Below are 15,253 nucleotides of genomic sequence, written 5' to 3'. Positions count from 1 at the left end.
AAGTTATAACTCACTTTAGGTTTCATGAATAGCTAAGTACTTTATCTCTTAGCTTATCAACACCACATTGTTGTAAGTTGTAAGATTATGCAAGAAAGTTTTCTACAGAGGAGCATCCAGTTTTTATTCTCCTGATATTAATACTTTAATTCCAAACTTTTAATTTCTCTTGTTGCTCAATAATACAGCCTTTATTTTCCATTGCAGGACACAGAAACCATGATAAAACTGAATTAAGGGGCTAACATATTTACGTTTAATGTGTTAAATCATTTTTTTTAATTGAATTTATTGTTGTCAACATGTTTTTTTTTTTATTTGATGTTACTTTTAACATCCTTTTAGTTTAACTCTGTTCTTGACCAGACATCAAATTTATTTAGTTACCATTATTTAGTCACTTTCATTATATGGACATTATAACAACTTTTTTTTTTGGAGAGACAATTTATGTATATACTTTTGACTGATTTTTTTTTTAACAGCATACCTGTACTACTTTCCGTGTAACTGATTAAACCTGCTTTGTCTTTGAGTCCACTGTTTGTTGTTTTCATTGAATACGAGACAAAATAAGAACATTTGTTGCCTTATGAACCCTTCAGTGGTAGAAAAAAAAGACCATCAGCATAATGATAAACTGTTTCCATATTTTTAATGTTTGATGTGACTGCCCAGGAGACATGTCATCAGCTTTGTTTTTTTACATTTCAAAGGCAAAGTAGTTAAAAACTTGAAAAAGAAAGAAAGAGAGAAATTATTAATTATAAAAATAAAAATCACACATGTACAGGAAGGAGAGTGGGCTTGCCCTTTTTTACACAAAGAACTTCCTCACAGGAGTTTTTTAGAAGCTTAGGTTGACATTTTCTTGTTGAATACTAGTTAGTGACCAAAAAAGCTGAAGATAATTTAATCATGAATTAAAGAAGAGGCAAAAGTGTTAAATGCATTTGTGGAGAAGATTCAGAAATCTGAAGAAGGAGGCTTCAAGAAATTAACTAGATACACAGTGAGTAAAAAAATATATAAAAAAGCCCACAGCCCCCTCTCCTGGTTGTATTTAGGGAAGACATGATGGCTGTACTAAGAGGCTTTGGAATTCGTCAAACTTCTTGAGAAGCAAACAAAAACTTTTTTTAGAATGTCATTTACAGACACATCCATCTAAAAAGGCTAAATAACCTTGTAAAATTCACTGACTGAAAGAGACAATATCATATGTAATCGCGTCACAGTTCTTCATTTCCTGTTGATGATTTAAGTACACAGATTTCCGCTTTCATTAATTACCAATCAATGTATGCTTAGTTTTATGATTCAAACAGGGGTAGTATTTTTTATGGTGACTCAAACACATCTTCAAGAAGAGTTTTCATGTCGTCAAAGTCACCATGAGCTGAGGAGTAAAACAGAAAATAACTTAATAAAAGTAAGAAAAGTGGATGAGTTAGAAAGACCATGATATCATAAATAAAGTGTTACATTTTTGTGTTGTCTTCTGGTACTTACATTGTCAGATTTGATGATTATGCCTCAGACTCATCATCAGTGTTCTTGAGAAGCCATCTGTTCTTGTGCTGAGCATGTCCAAAGCCTTCATCATAATTCCCTTTTCTTCTGAACAGTTGTTTGTAGTGAAATATGCAATAGAATTCCCCATATAGTGGTGCATAATTCTGCATGCTATAAGTGAGAACAGTTATTCAGATAAATTTTAAATTAAGTACTGTAATCACTCAAATTAAATTTAAATTAATCATTTGTGATTCCTTTTACAAGAGTCAAAATTGCAACCTGGACAGTTGCTCAAGTAAAAAAAAAAAAGGCTACTGTTATGCATCATAAATCATTTGAACAAACATGTAAATCGGAATATATCTGTCCAATAGAAATTGGGCTGTATTGAATGACCTGAATGTGTGATTTTCTCCCAAATTAGTTTAAATCTTTTTTTTTTTTTTTTTTTTTTTGCCATACTGATTCACCAAGGTGGCTTTTAGCAGAGCCCTCAATGAAATCCAATTCACATATTTTATTTAGTTATTTATTTATTTATTTTTGATTAATTCATTACCAAAATTATTCTTGGGGAAGAAAAAAAAACACCTTTTTGATTTGTAATGGTTCTTGAAGGGTTAAATCAAAGAAGTCAGTCTGTCAGCCTATCACAATATTTCACCTCCGCTGTTGCTGGGCAAAAAACGCTTCTTGCTATGTGATTGGTGGTTCGGCACATTTTTCTAATGACAGACAAAGTTGACCAATCATATTTCTCCAGGGTGGTTTGTTGACGTTATAACGCCGATAAGCCCCGCCCATGGTCTAGCGTACCACAGCCACATGCTAGTTAATGAGTTACGAGACAAGACCTTCGCTTGAGCAAGTTTTTAGCGGGCATTCAAACTATGGTGCAGACAGGTGTATTTGGTCACACGTGGCAGGTAAGAGAGGATAAGCTGTCATAAATTTTACCTCCCAGTACTCAATGAAATGTAACGCTCTTGAAGTTCCATTAATAGTTGAATTGTTTCTGTGAAAAGGTCATGTTTAGCTTTCAAAATTAGCTCATTGATTTACAATTGAAAAATGATTCTTCCCGTGCTGTTTTCTGACATTAAGCAGTCAGAACGTCTTAATGTTTGCTGCACAGCTAATCCTAGCATATGTAACTTTTGCGGTACCAAAAGGAGAGGTATTGGGCTGTCACATTTTTTGGCTAGCACAAAATCACAAATGAATCATTGGAGTGATAAATCAAAGTTGATTCTTTTGCAAAAAATTATTAAATATCTCACCTTAATATTTTCTTGCACTGTTTACAGCAGAAGCAGGTTTTGTGAAAAATGTGTTTGTCTGTGGTAACTTTTTCCATTGGATAAACAGGCTTTGAACAGGCTGAACACATCTCCTGACAACTGGGCAGAAACTGAAAACACACACACAGACTGAGCTTGGTCAAAGTGATTTTTTTCTATTGAAATCAATAAGCATTATATGACAATAAACGCAAAATGAAAAAATTAAATTCATAACCAATTTCAGATCAAGAACTTAAAGAAACCAGACTAAAAAACTTCAAACATCAATGAAATTTCAAACACACAAAAACTTATGAATAGTAATAAAAAATTCAAACATCAATTAACTGCATATTTTATATTAAAAAACAACAGTCTCATAAAGAATAACAAAAATGCTAACTGTAAGCTAGCAGTGATTCACTCCACATACTGAATGATTTTAACGTTTCTGATTGATAGGCAACAGAACTTCAGGGTACGTGGTGACCTGATATGTTGCCGGAGTATCCACAGTGAGACCTGAGGTTGTTGTAGTTTCTGGTTGAGTAGTGACTACAGTGGAAGTTTTAGAGGAGTAAAACCTGTTTCCTAAGCTATCAGTCCTCTCATAGTTCTCTGTAACTGTTTTGGTTCCTAGAATCCCCTCAGAGGCAGCCTGCACATCGACCACACTGAGCTCTTGTTTAGGATTACGTTTGTCCTGAGAGGACTGCTTTTGGCCTCCTTTTCTGGGGTCCTTTTTCCTGTTTTGTGCAGGGCTGTTGCATTTAAGGGTTTTTGTAGTCCGGTATTTCCCTTTGGTTACAGGGCTGTGCTGACATGCAGGGCAGATAGTAGCACCTTGTGGAGGCCCATCCTCTTTATCTGTCTTTCTTGCAGCTGACTGGATGGAGATGTAAGCTGGTGAAGTTGGAGGACTCACTCGTTTTGAAGATGATGCAACACCTGAAAGCTGGTCATCTTGCTGAGCTGTGTTTCTTAGTGCTGCAGGGCTGCTTTTTGTTGGCTGTGATTCTTTTCTACTTGACCCAATGCTTATTTTTCTAATATTACCAGAGGATGGAGACCCTTGCACTGCCCCCATTGACTCTTTGAACAAGCTTGATAAACCAGCAATATCAGAGTCTGATTTCAAAGTAGAGACAGAGTACAGAGCCTTCTTTATGGTCTCTTCTATGTCCATAAGTCTAGATAAAGTCTGTTCTTTCAGGTTCATGATTTCCTCACTGGCTCGCTCAAGATCTCCAAAAACATGTGCCACTGAGGACTTACCATCTGTGTTGTCTCTTGATGGCAAGAGCCTTTCCTCTTTGTGTTCTACATTTTCCTTTTGCTTTTTCTTTTTGTCTGAGTGAACAACCCAGTCAGGAACATTCTCAAAAACTCCTCTCAGTGAAGCCACATCAACCCCGCTTGTGTCTTCCTCAATTTCTTCCACACGACTGAGAATGCACTTCAGTTCCTCCTGTTTCCTCAAGTTATCAAAGATCTCCATGGCTGTCGAGATGTTTCCTCTCATGATCTCATCCATATGAACTGAGAGCCGCTGTCTGCGCTGGTCCTCTGTTTCAGTCCGTCCTCTTTTTTCCCTTATCTCCACTTTGTTTTCCTGGTCATTCCCATACTTGTCCTTGCTGTCCGCAGCTTGTCCGCAGGCATTTAGGCTACTCTGTTGTGGATCAATAATGTTTTTTTGGGGTTCCTTAACCGTGTGTATGTTTACTGAGGAGTTATCATTTCTAGAAATTAGTTGAGCGTTTTTATTTCCAGACTGGGCTATTTTAACTCTTTTGGGCTTTACAGGAGCACTCTTCACTGTAATTGCTTTTTTACTTTCAAATTTTTGACATGCCTTATGAAAATCTACATGACTTTCATCTGTTTCACCCATGTTGTCTTTATGTGAGACATCCTGGGGACTTGTGGTGTTTGTCTCCTGTTGTTGAATGACAGAATTAACTTCATTTCCCAGACGACCCTCTGATGGAAGTCCTGAGTTTTCATCGTCACTTGTTTTGATCTGGCTTTGCTGATGATCCTGCTTTGTTGAAACTGATGTAAACACCAGTGGTTGGGAAGCTGTTGCTATTGGTTGTATAGAGTTTGATTCGACTGTCTCTGGAATCTCAGTGTTGGCGAATTGAATATCTCTAGGTTTTTTTCTCAAATGCTCAGGTTTAGGTGGAATTACTGGCTTGTGACTTGTTGGCTTTCTGCTTTTTTCTGAGCCAGCACTCAGCGATGGGTCAGTAGGTGTTTCATTTTGACTTAGAGGCTCCAGATTTTCTGTTGTTACTTGTCTTTTTGTAACATCTTGTTTCACTGGCTCTTGAATCGGCTCAGGATCAGTCACAGGTGAAAGAAACTTCTTGTTAGTCTTTTGAACAGACTCCCCATCCCCTGATTGTGGTTGCCCTTTATGAGGTTTGGATGAGCGTCTGTATATCATAGCCGCTCTGAAATCTCCTTGAGTGACATTGATGTTGGATCTTCCCAAGGAGTCTAAAGCGGCTTTGAGTTTGCCCTCAAAAACAACTTCCTCACCATCTTGCTGTGGAGCTGACGTTTCTGAGCAATAATTTTGAAGTCCTGGGGGTTCTGACTTCTCTTCAGAGGAGATGTTAAAAGAAACTGGAGCTTCATCAAACCTTGGGTCCAGGCATGGTTTCTCATTTTGTTCCTCATTTCCTGCTTCTGTTCTTGACAGATTGGCATGGCCAGCCGAGATAACTACCTCCTTGGAAGATCCTTGATCAAGGAACTTCTGTTTTTCTTGCGATGACTGATGTAAGGACTTGGCCTCAATTGTGGCTACTTGGAGGCTATGAATTGCTGCTTGGAGATCAGTAATTTCATCATTGTCATCTACCACCTCAACCAATTCTGCCTGGTGGACCATGTCACCACCTTGTGCCTTAAGAAGTACAGATGATCCTTGCGGCAAGTCATATGGCTCTTTTACTTGATCATGAGGAGGTACCCTGGTATTGCATTTTAAAGGGAACTGGTCTTTTCCATGTGACACGTGATGACCTGTGATTGTAGAGCAAACAGACTTAGTACTATTCTCATAAAGATATCTGTTTTGCTTTGGTTGGACTGGCCCTCCATCTTTGGAGAACATGTTTTTCAGTTTTTTAACATCTACTGGGACCCATTCAGAAGTACCCTCCTCTTCCTGATCATCTCTTTGTTCATGATGAAACTCTGTCTCAGTCTGTCCAGCCAAATTCTGATTTGAAGGAACTTCTTGATCTTCCTGTGCTGGCTCATCTTGAAGTGATTTCAAATACTCCAGATCACCCTTTTCTATACAACTCTTGAACAGTTTAACATTCCCCTTAACAACAACATCAGGCCTTGTTAATCCTCCGCAGCTTAGGTCATCAGAATTTCCAAGAAGGCCTTTAATAGCTGATTTGACAAAGCTTCTTTGTGGTTCCTGGTTGTCTACTCTCCCAACATCCTCCCTTTCTAGTTCTTGATTATCACCATCAGTGGCTTGCGGAGGACAGTACCTTTTAACATCATCCTTGTCAAAGAACTTGTAAAGGGAGTAAACGAAGACCTCAGCACTTCCTTTGACATCCTCCTGGAATATCACTCCTTTCCTCAGGGAGTTGTCTTGATTGAGAATATCCTCAACAACTTGAACTACATTAGCAGTTTTGAACTCTGTGTCTTGGTGGGTAGTGTAGTGACCCTTGTGCAAAGGTACTTTCACTGCTGTAACCTCCATACTTCCATTACTATTCTCCTTGAGGTACGTGATTTGAGGCTTTAGATTTGCCCTTGGTAGCAACTGGAGTATGAAGTTTTGTGCACCACCTTCACCCACCTCATCATATTTAATCTCTGGACCCTCCTCTGATACAGTAAATTTGGCTTTTTTAGCCAACATTGTCTCATTAACCTCAATGATTGAGCCGCCTGAATGGATGACATCAACATGATAGAGGGAACTGAGGGTTTCCTTAATATTTTCTACCATAGTTTCAATTTCATCTTGGTTCTGGTGCCTAATTTGGTGAAATGGCAGTGATTCAAACACATGAGTTCTGTTCTTTACATTAGCTATTGGGTATTTCAGAGCTTCTGTGCTGTCTTCTGCGACTCTTTGGAATTTGGTTGTATCTGTATGCAAGTTCTCTCTTTCTATGTTGGTTGGGATGAATGGGTTGTTCTGGAAAAGAGCTGCACTTGTCTTGATTATTTCGTCAAACTTCTCTGGATCAGGAGGGCTTGTCTGCTCATCGTCAAAAGTGTTTTCATCATAAGAAAACTGTTCCATACCAGACGGCTGATGGCTTTGACCACGGATATGAGAAGTTTGGACTTGTGGATGAATCTGGTCTTCCAAATCATCTCTTTTGGAACATGCAAGTTGCTGCTCTTGTTTTTGGAGTGGTCTCGTTTCATCACCAGAAATGGAAACTTTACTCTGGTACTTCTTGTCTGGCTTCAGTATAGATGTGTTCACTGCAGATGGGTTCTCAAACTTCCTTCTGGTAGCTTGTACGTCTATCCTTGTCATCTCCTCTTCTCCCTCCTTCATATTCTCCTGGCTTGAGCCAAGCATTTCGCCATCCTGGTCGATCCCTTGAACACTTTTGTTCTCACCATGCTCCTCCGGCACAGCTGGTGTTTTGTTGACATCGCCGCTTCCCACAGTCCACTCTGCCATGTGCATTTTGTGGGAGCAAGGAGATACTCTGTTACTCAAGGCACAGTTCTCAAATAACAAGCGTCTTGAAAGGACCTCTCCTTCGTATCCAGTTTCACCAGCTGTTCCCCCAAACTCTGCACCCAAAACCTCAGCCAGTTCCTCATCCACAACTTTATCCAATTTTTTCAGCTCAGGGTGAGTGTGCTTCAGGAGTCTTCTCAGCTCACATTTCTGCTGTTGTTTGTACAACTCTTCTTTTGTTAGATAGGATGGCATGGACTTTTGTGAATGCGTGCCAAAGCTGTCCTCTGGTCCTGGTGGGAGTCTGGCTGAGGAAGCTGGTGGCAGGTCAGCTTTCCTCTGATGGGGTTCTTCAGCCATCTTTGATGAACAAAGTAACCTCAGTGAATTCTCAATAACGAGATATTTCCAGCAAAACTCATGCTTCAGACTGTAATGCCTCAAATACACAAGATACGTCTGCAGTCTGACTCTGTTCTGTTGCGTGTTGACTGTGTTTGTCAACTCACACCGACGGCTTGCTCATTTTGACAAGCTGCATGACTGACAGACAGCTGTAATTGCAAGATGAAGAAGTACCTTCAGACTCAATTGATAAGCCTCTCTTTATTCATATTGGGCTGTAAAACCTCAAACCTGTGGACTCCTGGTCTGGCTCCACTCATTATGTCCATTAAGTCACTGAGTGTTTTTAGGTAGTTTCCGGTTTTTAGGTAGTTTCCGATCTTCCCTACACTGAATTCATGCGTCACAGCTCTGCATCTGGCAAAAATAAGATGGTTGCGTCTTAGCTGTAACATGACGGACCAGCCACGCAGACATACTGCAATGGAAAGGTTCCAGTGAAGGTCAACACATTGGCTTGAATGGATACGAACTGCAGACGCATCTGGTGTATTTCAGCCGGGAAGGCATGCTTGCAGCTTCAGGAGTGGTTAGTTACCTTCCAAAACATGGCTGATGGTTTGTGTCCACATGCTGGGGTCAGTGGGTTAGCTTAACTCCAGACCAACATGCAATGCAACTCACAATGATGAACATAACATGAGAGAAAGTGGAATGGCATGGCGTGGCACATGTTTACATTTCTTTCTTTTGAGAAAAAATGCGCATCCTTGAGAAATGAAGCGTTTAGTTTCTGACATTTCTGACATATTACATTTTAAAAGACTTTCTTATTGTGGCAACACAGATCCATCGCACACCACCATGCACACAACACAACACAACACAACAGTCCTACCCTACCTTGGATTGTTTTGCTTTTTTCCCAGGTTCAGATGATTTTTCTTGTGCCTATGCAAAAAAAACAAAAAAAAAAAACAAAACAATTCCATTTGGTCAAGTTAACACACACATTGACCTTAGTTTGCAGATTTGGCTTTGGGCCATCAACAAGTTAGGTGGAATTTATTGTTCTCAAAAGAAGTCTTATTTCAAGATGTTAAAAGAAAACAATGAAACAGAAGTGTTTGGATAGAGTTTAAAAAATGTGCCAAAGGGATGAGAAAAATACAAGAAACATTTTTTTTGTCAATAGATCTGTCTTTTGATATCTTGATTTGATACATTTGCTGGACTTGTCAGGTGAATTTAGCTCATGTTAAGCCTAATGAGACTATTTATAACCAAAAGAAAGTAAAATACCTTGCTCTGTTTTCAGTTTTTGTTGTGTATTCTACAAGCCTTCCACTTATTTTCCTTGTACAGTGTTTCAATACATTTGAGCCACACTCAGTGCGTACTGATGTTTACCTGTTGTTGTAAGCTGCGATTTGATTCCCGAGGTGCCACCTTGGACTGATAGAGTGCAGACATTGCTTTGACAGAGACGCTCAGTTTCTCCTTGTTGTCTCTGAAATCTGCAAGTGACCTCCTCTTTTCGTCTGCAGAGACATTAGAGGGATCAAAATTTTAATGATCACTTTCTGTATGACAGATTACATCGTGAAGAACATAAAAACAACAGAGTTCTCTTTGTTGTCAATGTCCTCATATGCTTATGTCAATGCAAGGTCCAGGACATTGCACATTTTTTACAGAGTGTCTTCATATTTACTGCAAGATTAACAGAATAAAATTAATTTTAATTGTGGACTTGTATATTTAAATTTGTCACAAAATTGTAAGGTAGAACATTTTGTGACACACTGGAAACAACACTCTGAAAGCTCATTTTAGACAGCTGCCATGTGGTCGAGCTATAAATGAACCACTTGTAGTGGAGAGGCACAGATACCTGACTCCACTGACACAAATACTGAGAGCTAAAAGAACAGTCATGTTACGCATTTGACTAAGTATAGAAGAGCAGAAGTAAATATGTCAGAAAAAACACCCAAAAGCTGTTTTTACAAAATTAGCGATTGCTGTGACATCCAGGATCAGAGCTACTGACAACAAACCTGTTATAATTGGGGGACTTTGTTGCAAAATTTGAGTCAACATCTCTTGATGCTGGTGGGCATAATAATGTTGAACATCAGACATGAATTGCAGAATTCTTCAGTATAGCTAATCACCCAGCTTCATGGGTTAAAAAGAGTAAACACACTTCATGATTAAGTGGAAGCCTTGTAACGTCCCAACACTTTTTGTTCTCACATAGTCTGACCAGATTCTACATTTACACCATTTATAGCAAATCTGATTCTGTACTCACAGATGACGATCAGTTCCCACCTTTTACCAATCTTCCTGTCCTCTTATGTTCTTTCTGAGTTCGTGGATGTGTTTTGGTCATTGTCCATGTTCCTCTGTGCCTAGTACTGGAGCCTCAGTTGCTCCCTCCCTCACAGTCAATTCTGTCCTAGTGACAGCTGACCCCATAACCCTCCTGAACTTATTCTGGACTTGCCGCAAGTCCTGCTATTTTTGTCCTGTTCTGGTGTAGCCAATAGTCAGACTCGGCTTCTTGCACAGTCACTGTGTACTGAAACTTATCTCCATGTCACCCCACCCTTTTCAGTCACACCGTCACCAGCTTTGACTTGAGCCAAAGACCTAAAGATGGCTTTTCAAGGATGGTTAGCAGATGGATAGTAATAATGTTAAACTATTAAAACTAATGTAGACAAACTAAAGACAATTTAAAACATGGATACCCAGTGGTTTTCTAAAGTGTAGTTTTTGAAGTCATTGATAACTGGTTGATGCCATGTTTCAAATGCTAACTCAACTTAACTTTGGTTGATCTGGTTTGGAGTAAAAAGGCAGAGTTAAGGTGAGACATTAGCCCCTTAGGAAACAGCTTCAGTGCCAGCCATCTTCAAAGAAACATGCACAAAAAAAATCCTCATCCTGTTTTTTTCTCTAAGTGGGAAAGAGCTGGAAACAGGGTAGGAGTGGGGAGTGAAATGTGGTAAATATGCTTCAGGGCTAGCCTTGTAGGGTGCTTGACAAAATAGGCCCACTGGGCCATGCAGGTTTTTTTTTTTTTTTTTTGAAGAATTCTTTTTATTAAATTTTTTTAGATAACAAACAGAAAAAAACAGTCCAGTCCACAAAGTATTTGCTTGGTTGGTCCATGATACTACATACAGCATTCATCCGAGAGCACGCAAGACAAAAGACAAAAATAGAATGCGATCAAGTACTGTTGTATAGAAACTATACAATCCAAAATGCATTCTGACAGTTAATCTGAGTTTGAAGTGCACTGAATTTTCAAGAGTTCCAAAATTCTTTTCCACTGTGACATAAACAGGTGCATTTTTCTGTTAATACAGTACCTCAACCGCTCCAATGAGAGTTTTAATACAAGACGATGATGCTTTTGTTTGCCCATAATAGTTCTTTCTAGCATCTGAAAATCACCTAAAGGAATAAGGGTGCCCATTTTTGTTTGCACTTAATGCCTGACTTGTGAGTACTTAAAATTGTCTTTGGATGATATTTTATATTGAGTTCTTAAGGGTTCAAATGTTTTAAAATGCCCGTTATCCCATAGATCATAGACTCTTTTAATACCTGTTTCTTGTCATGTCTTAAAATAAGTCTTTTTTGAACCAGGCTATAAAATTTATTTCAAGATCATCTTTTTTGAATGGCTTTTTAATGGTTTCCAGTGCTTCTGCAGCCAGCAGGGCAAATAGCCTCTCTCAAATTGCCCTTTTTAAAAAGTCTTTTAAAGACACACTTGTTCATTTTGGCTTTTGGTGCAGTCCACTTATATTCTTACTTTTTATGCCTATATTGTTATTTTATGTTTTTATACGTTCTATTCTTTTAATGTTTTTATTCGTTTTATGGCTTTGATTTTTATTTTTTTATTGTTTCTGCCTTTTTACTGTTAAAGCACTTTGGTAGGCCACTGGCTGTTGTAAATGTGCTATATAAATAAAGCTGACATTGACATTGGCATAAAATATTTATACCCAAAGGCTTTTTCACCAGTAATGGCAACCATGACAAATTTGATCACAACTGTAGTCCAGAGTGTACTTCCTCTTCCCATCAACTGCTCTTTGTACTCTTTCTCAGTATTATGATTTAATTAGCAGATTGTTTTATTATGTAGTTTATTACAAGGCTGTTTGCTTGATGTGTTTAATGGAGAGCTCTTATGGTAAAATCAAAATTATTTTATTAAACAATAAAGAAGCTTTCATCTATCTGCCGATAACCAATCATAAAGAGACACTCAGATGACTTTTTATGACAAGTTGAATTACATAACCTGTACATCCTGGCTTTATAAGGTAAGAATACCATGTCATCAGGTTGGTGGTGAATTACTCACAGTAGATAGTTTCAATAGATGTTTTCTGCAACTCACCAGCTTGAGAGGCAGCAAGTTTTTCAAAATCGATGCCACCGATGGTTTTTCTTCTTTCCAAGCGGGTATGATTGGCCACCTAGAGAGAAAGAAGGAACTGTGATGGCTGTCCAGTGACACAATAAAAAGACTGTTAAAAAAAAAAGGAGTAAGCTATGGTAAAAATGTAAAATCTAAATTAACGGAAAAACGGAATCCTGCTCTTGTGTGTCAGGCTTAATATTGTCTCGACAATTGCTTTAAATAATTTATAGATCAAAAAAGAGTGTTGTTTTTTTTACACTGGTGTTTTCAAAACCTTTTTTCCCAGTCTCTGTTTTAAACACTTTGTTTTAGCTGCTGTCTCTTTAAGGCTTCCCACTCCACAAACCCCCTGCCCTCTGATTGGTCAGCCCTGAGGAGGCAGAGCTATGCACAGACATTGAGATCGACCACCTAACACATCAGGAATTAAGTGGGAGATCCTTGTGTTATGACCTTTCATGCTTCTTTTCCTTTTTTTTTTTTTTTTTTTCCTTTTATTTATTTTTTTGTTAAAGTGGATCATTTTGAGCAATTAACAGACAGATACAGCGATTTCTACACATGAATATGTAGCACATTTAGCCTGCATATCCAGCTTTGTTACTTTTATTCATGTTTAAGATATGGAAAAACAGAACACACCCCTCTTTAAGTCTGTTGAAGCCTTGATCTAAAAACAGGGAGGCATTTACCTTTCGGGTCACGTGATCTTTTTCATCGGTTTTCGTATCATCAGCTTGAACATCAGGGGGACTTTTGGCCTTTTGTTCCTCCACAGGCTTCTTTACCTCTTCCATCCCTCCGTTCATCACCGGCGTGCTCTCTGCTGCTTTGTACGCTGGAGTGAAACTTGTGGCTCTGAAGCTGCTCTTTGAATTATTTTGTGTGGCAGCCTTCGACTCAAAGAGAGCCTTCAGGGTCCCAATGGATGCAGTGGTTTTTTGAAGACTCCCCATTGACTTACTTCGGATCAAATTGGTCTTGGCTCGAGTCCGTTCCCTTTCTTCATTTCTTAGCATCAGAGTCTCCAGTTTAGACGGTGATGTCTAGAAATGAGAGGCATGGGAAAATATTTGATTGAAGCTGTGTGGCTTGGTTTTGATAAGTTGTTTGAGCATCACAATATGAAGCTAGAGGTTACCTCTGTGATTATCTGCTTCAGCTTTGTTTCAGCTTTATTTACTGTAGTTTCTTGAGTAGAGGTGCTCACAACCACTGTTGTTTGATACCTGTTGCATACATAAATCATGTGGATCATGCACTAATTTGCAACTTTTTTTGTTTCCACAGCTGCAGATGGATTAAATCTACCTGGAAACAAGCTGAGACACGCTTGTCGTCCTGCTCTTCAGCCCTGCCTCTGTCCAGATGGGTTTATCACATGACGACTGGACGCTCTTCAGTGACTGGGCACGCCTCAGGTTGTTTTCCCACTCCATGTCCAATCACCTCACAGCAGCACAAAGTTTACAAATAAGCATTTTTGACATCTTATATGCATGCCTCATAACCAAAAGCATTGAAGAGTGAGTCTGTCAAGGTTCAGTAGATGCTGAATCTCTTTATTCCTTACACCTGTTAGTAAGTCATGTTGTAGCTTCCGTTGAACAACTGCTACTGTACATATAACCTCCTGATTAAGCTGAAAGTTTATGGCTAACCCACAGAAATGTCATGTTATATCATACTATGCCAACAGCAATGCACAGCACTATGTGACAAACTTGAACCGTGGAACAGAGTTAAACAGCAAAGAAAGAGTGCAAAAACACAAAAATAAACACAAAATGTATATTTCTTAGTAGAGTAGGTGTGTTACCTTTCAGATCAGCCGGTGTCTGTGCACTTCCGCAGCATCACAAGACTCACACACGGTGTGAAACGTCTGAGAGCAAAGTCCTTTTTCTTCCTCATTACCACTGAGTGTGTGAAATGATTCATCAAAACGTCCAGGGCAGCAAATCTGCTTAAAAGAACTTTTAAATCTCATGAAAGCAGATGTGTTTACCTGAAATGTGGAAGCTAATGTTGGTAAATAAAAAAAAAAAATCACTAGATATTGAATGTTTTCTCTGCTACATGACTTTTCAGGAGAACTGGACCAATCTGCTAATAATAATTAATCAACTAATTCTGAGGTCATGTTTGGTAAAGAAAAGTATAGATACTAAGATCAACCAATAAATATAATCTTATGAAATATGTGTGTCCCCATTTTGAGTTTGAAAACATACTGATTAACGAAGATCACCAGGTTAAAGATTTACAAATTTACAATGCAATAAAACCGCGTATGAGAGAATTTATGACATATTACATGATTAGAGTGTGTAGAGCATCCAAACAGATTCATTTATTCATTCATATGAAACACTTAAAAAGCATTTATTTGTAGTTTTGAAATCAGTTTGAACGCACAAAGAGGAAAAATAGTTTGTTCATTGTAACACATGCACATTTCTTCAGTGTTAACATCTGTTGTGTTGGAAGCATTTTTTTCGAGTCTGGTTTGTAAATTTTGAAAAGCATTAGTTGCCAGTAGAAGAAGATGAGGTTTGAAATTTTCCCATATTTCTAACATGGATGTAAATACTCAACATGTCCAAATTTACAAACATACATTCAAAGAAGAAAAAGCAATAAAATATGAAAAAATAAAAGGATGAGCTTTTCATTGCACTTGCTAAAATGATGACATCATCACATAAGGACAAAGGTTCCACTAACAGGCCTCCAGAGGGCTGGCCAATCAGGGGAAAGGGGGTTTGTGGAGACTGGTTCCTTAAGGTGACAGCAGCTAATTTGAAATAAGGGTTTTCTAAAGCAATGTTTCTTGAATTGTTCAGACCAATGACTGCTTATCCCCACGTAAAAACTCACAGACCACCAGGTTAGAAAGCCCCAAAACAACAGCTCAGATAGCCGAGTGATATATTAACCCAGATCATAAATGTTGCAACT

At 38.5% G+C, this 15,253-nt stretch overlaps 2 protein-coding genes across 2 annotated transcripts; both read right to left on the bottom strand.

Moving 5' to 3' along the window:
* Positions 1–1,529: 1,529 nt before the first annotated feature.
* LOC141807842 (uncharacterized) lies at positions 1,530–13,731 on the bottom strand. The gene is made up of 8 exons (XM_074694059.1): positions 13,604–13,731; positions 13,434–13,521; positions 12,985–13,338; positions 12,269–12,347; positions 9,247–9,377; positions 8,740–8,787; positions 2,799–2,929; positions 1,530–1,686 (listed from the first exon to the last, which is right to left on the bottom strand). Exons 1-8 carry the CDS (start codon positions 13,729–13,731, stop codon positions 1,530–1,532), a joined length of 1,116 nt encoding a protein of 371 aa, XP_074550160.1.
* Positions 3,244–8,017, bottom strand: LOC141807803 (xin actin-binding repeat-containing protein 1-like). The gene is made up of 3 exons (XM_074694016.1): positions 8,003–8,017; positions 5,523–7,881; positions 3,244–5,411 (listed from the first exon to the last, which is right to left on the bottom strand). Exons 1-3 carry the CDS (start codon positions 8,015–8,017, stop codon positions 3,244–3,246), a joined length of 4,542 nt encoding a protein of 1,513 aa, XP_074550117.1.
* Positions 13,732–15,253: the final 1,522 nt, after the last annotated feature.

The sequence above is a fragment of the Halichoeres trimaculatus genome, unplaced genomic scaffold (assembly GCF_033239565.1).
Source record: "Halichoeres trimaculatus isolate MK-OKI-2021-1 unplaced genomic scaffold, fHalTri1.1 fHalTri1_scaffold_18, whole genome shotgun sequence".
Classification (NCBI taxonomy): Eukaryota; Metazoa; Chordata; class Actinopteri; order Labriformes; family Labridae; genus Halichoeres; species Halichoeres trimaculatus.
The sequence above is the reverse complement of the archived record's forward strand: the minus strand, read 5'-3'. Positions and strand labels throughout refer to the sequence as shown.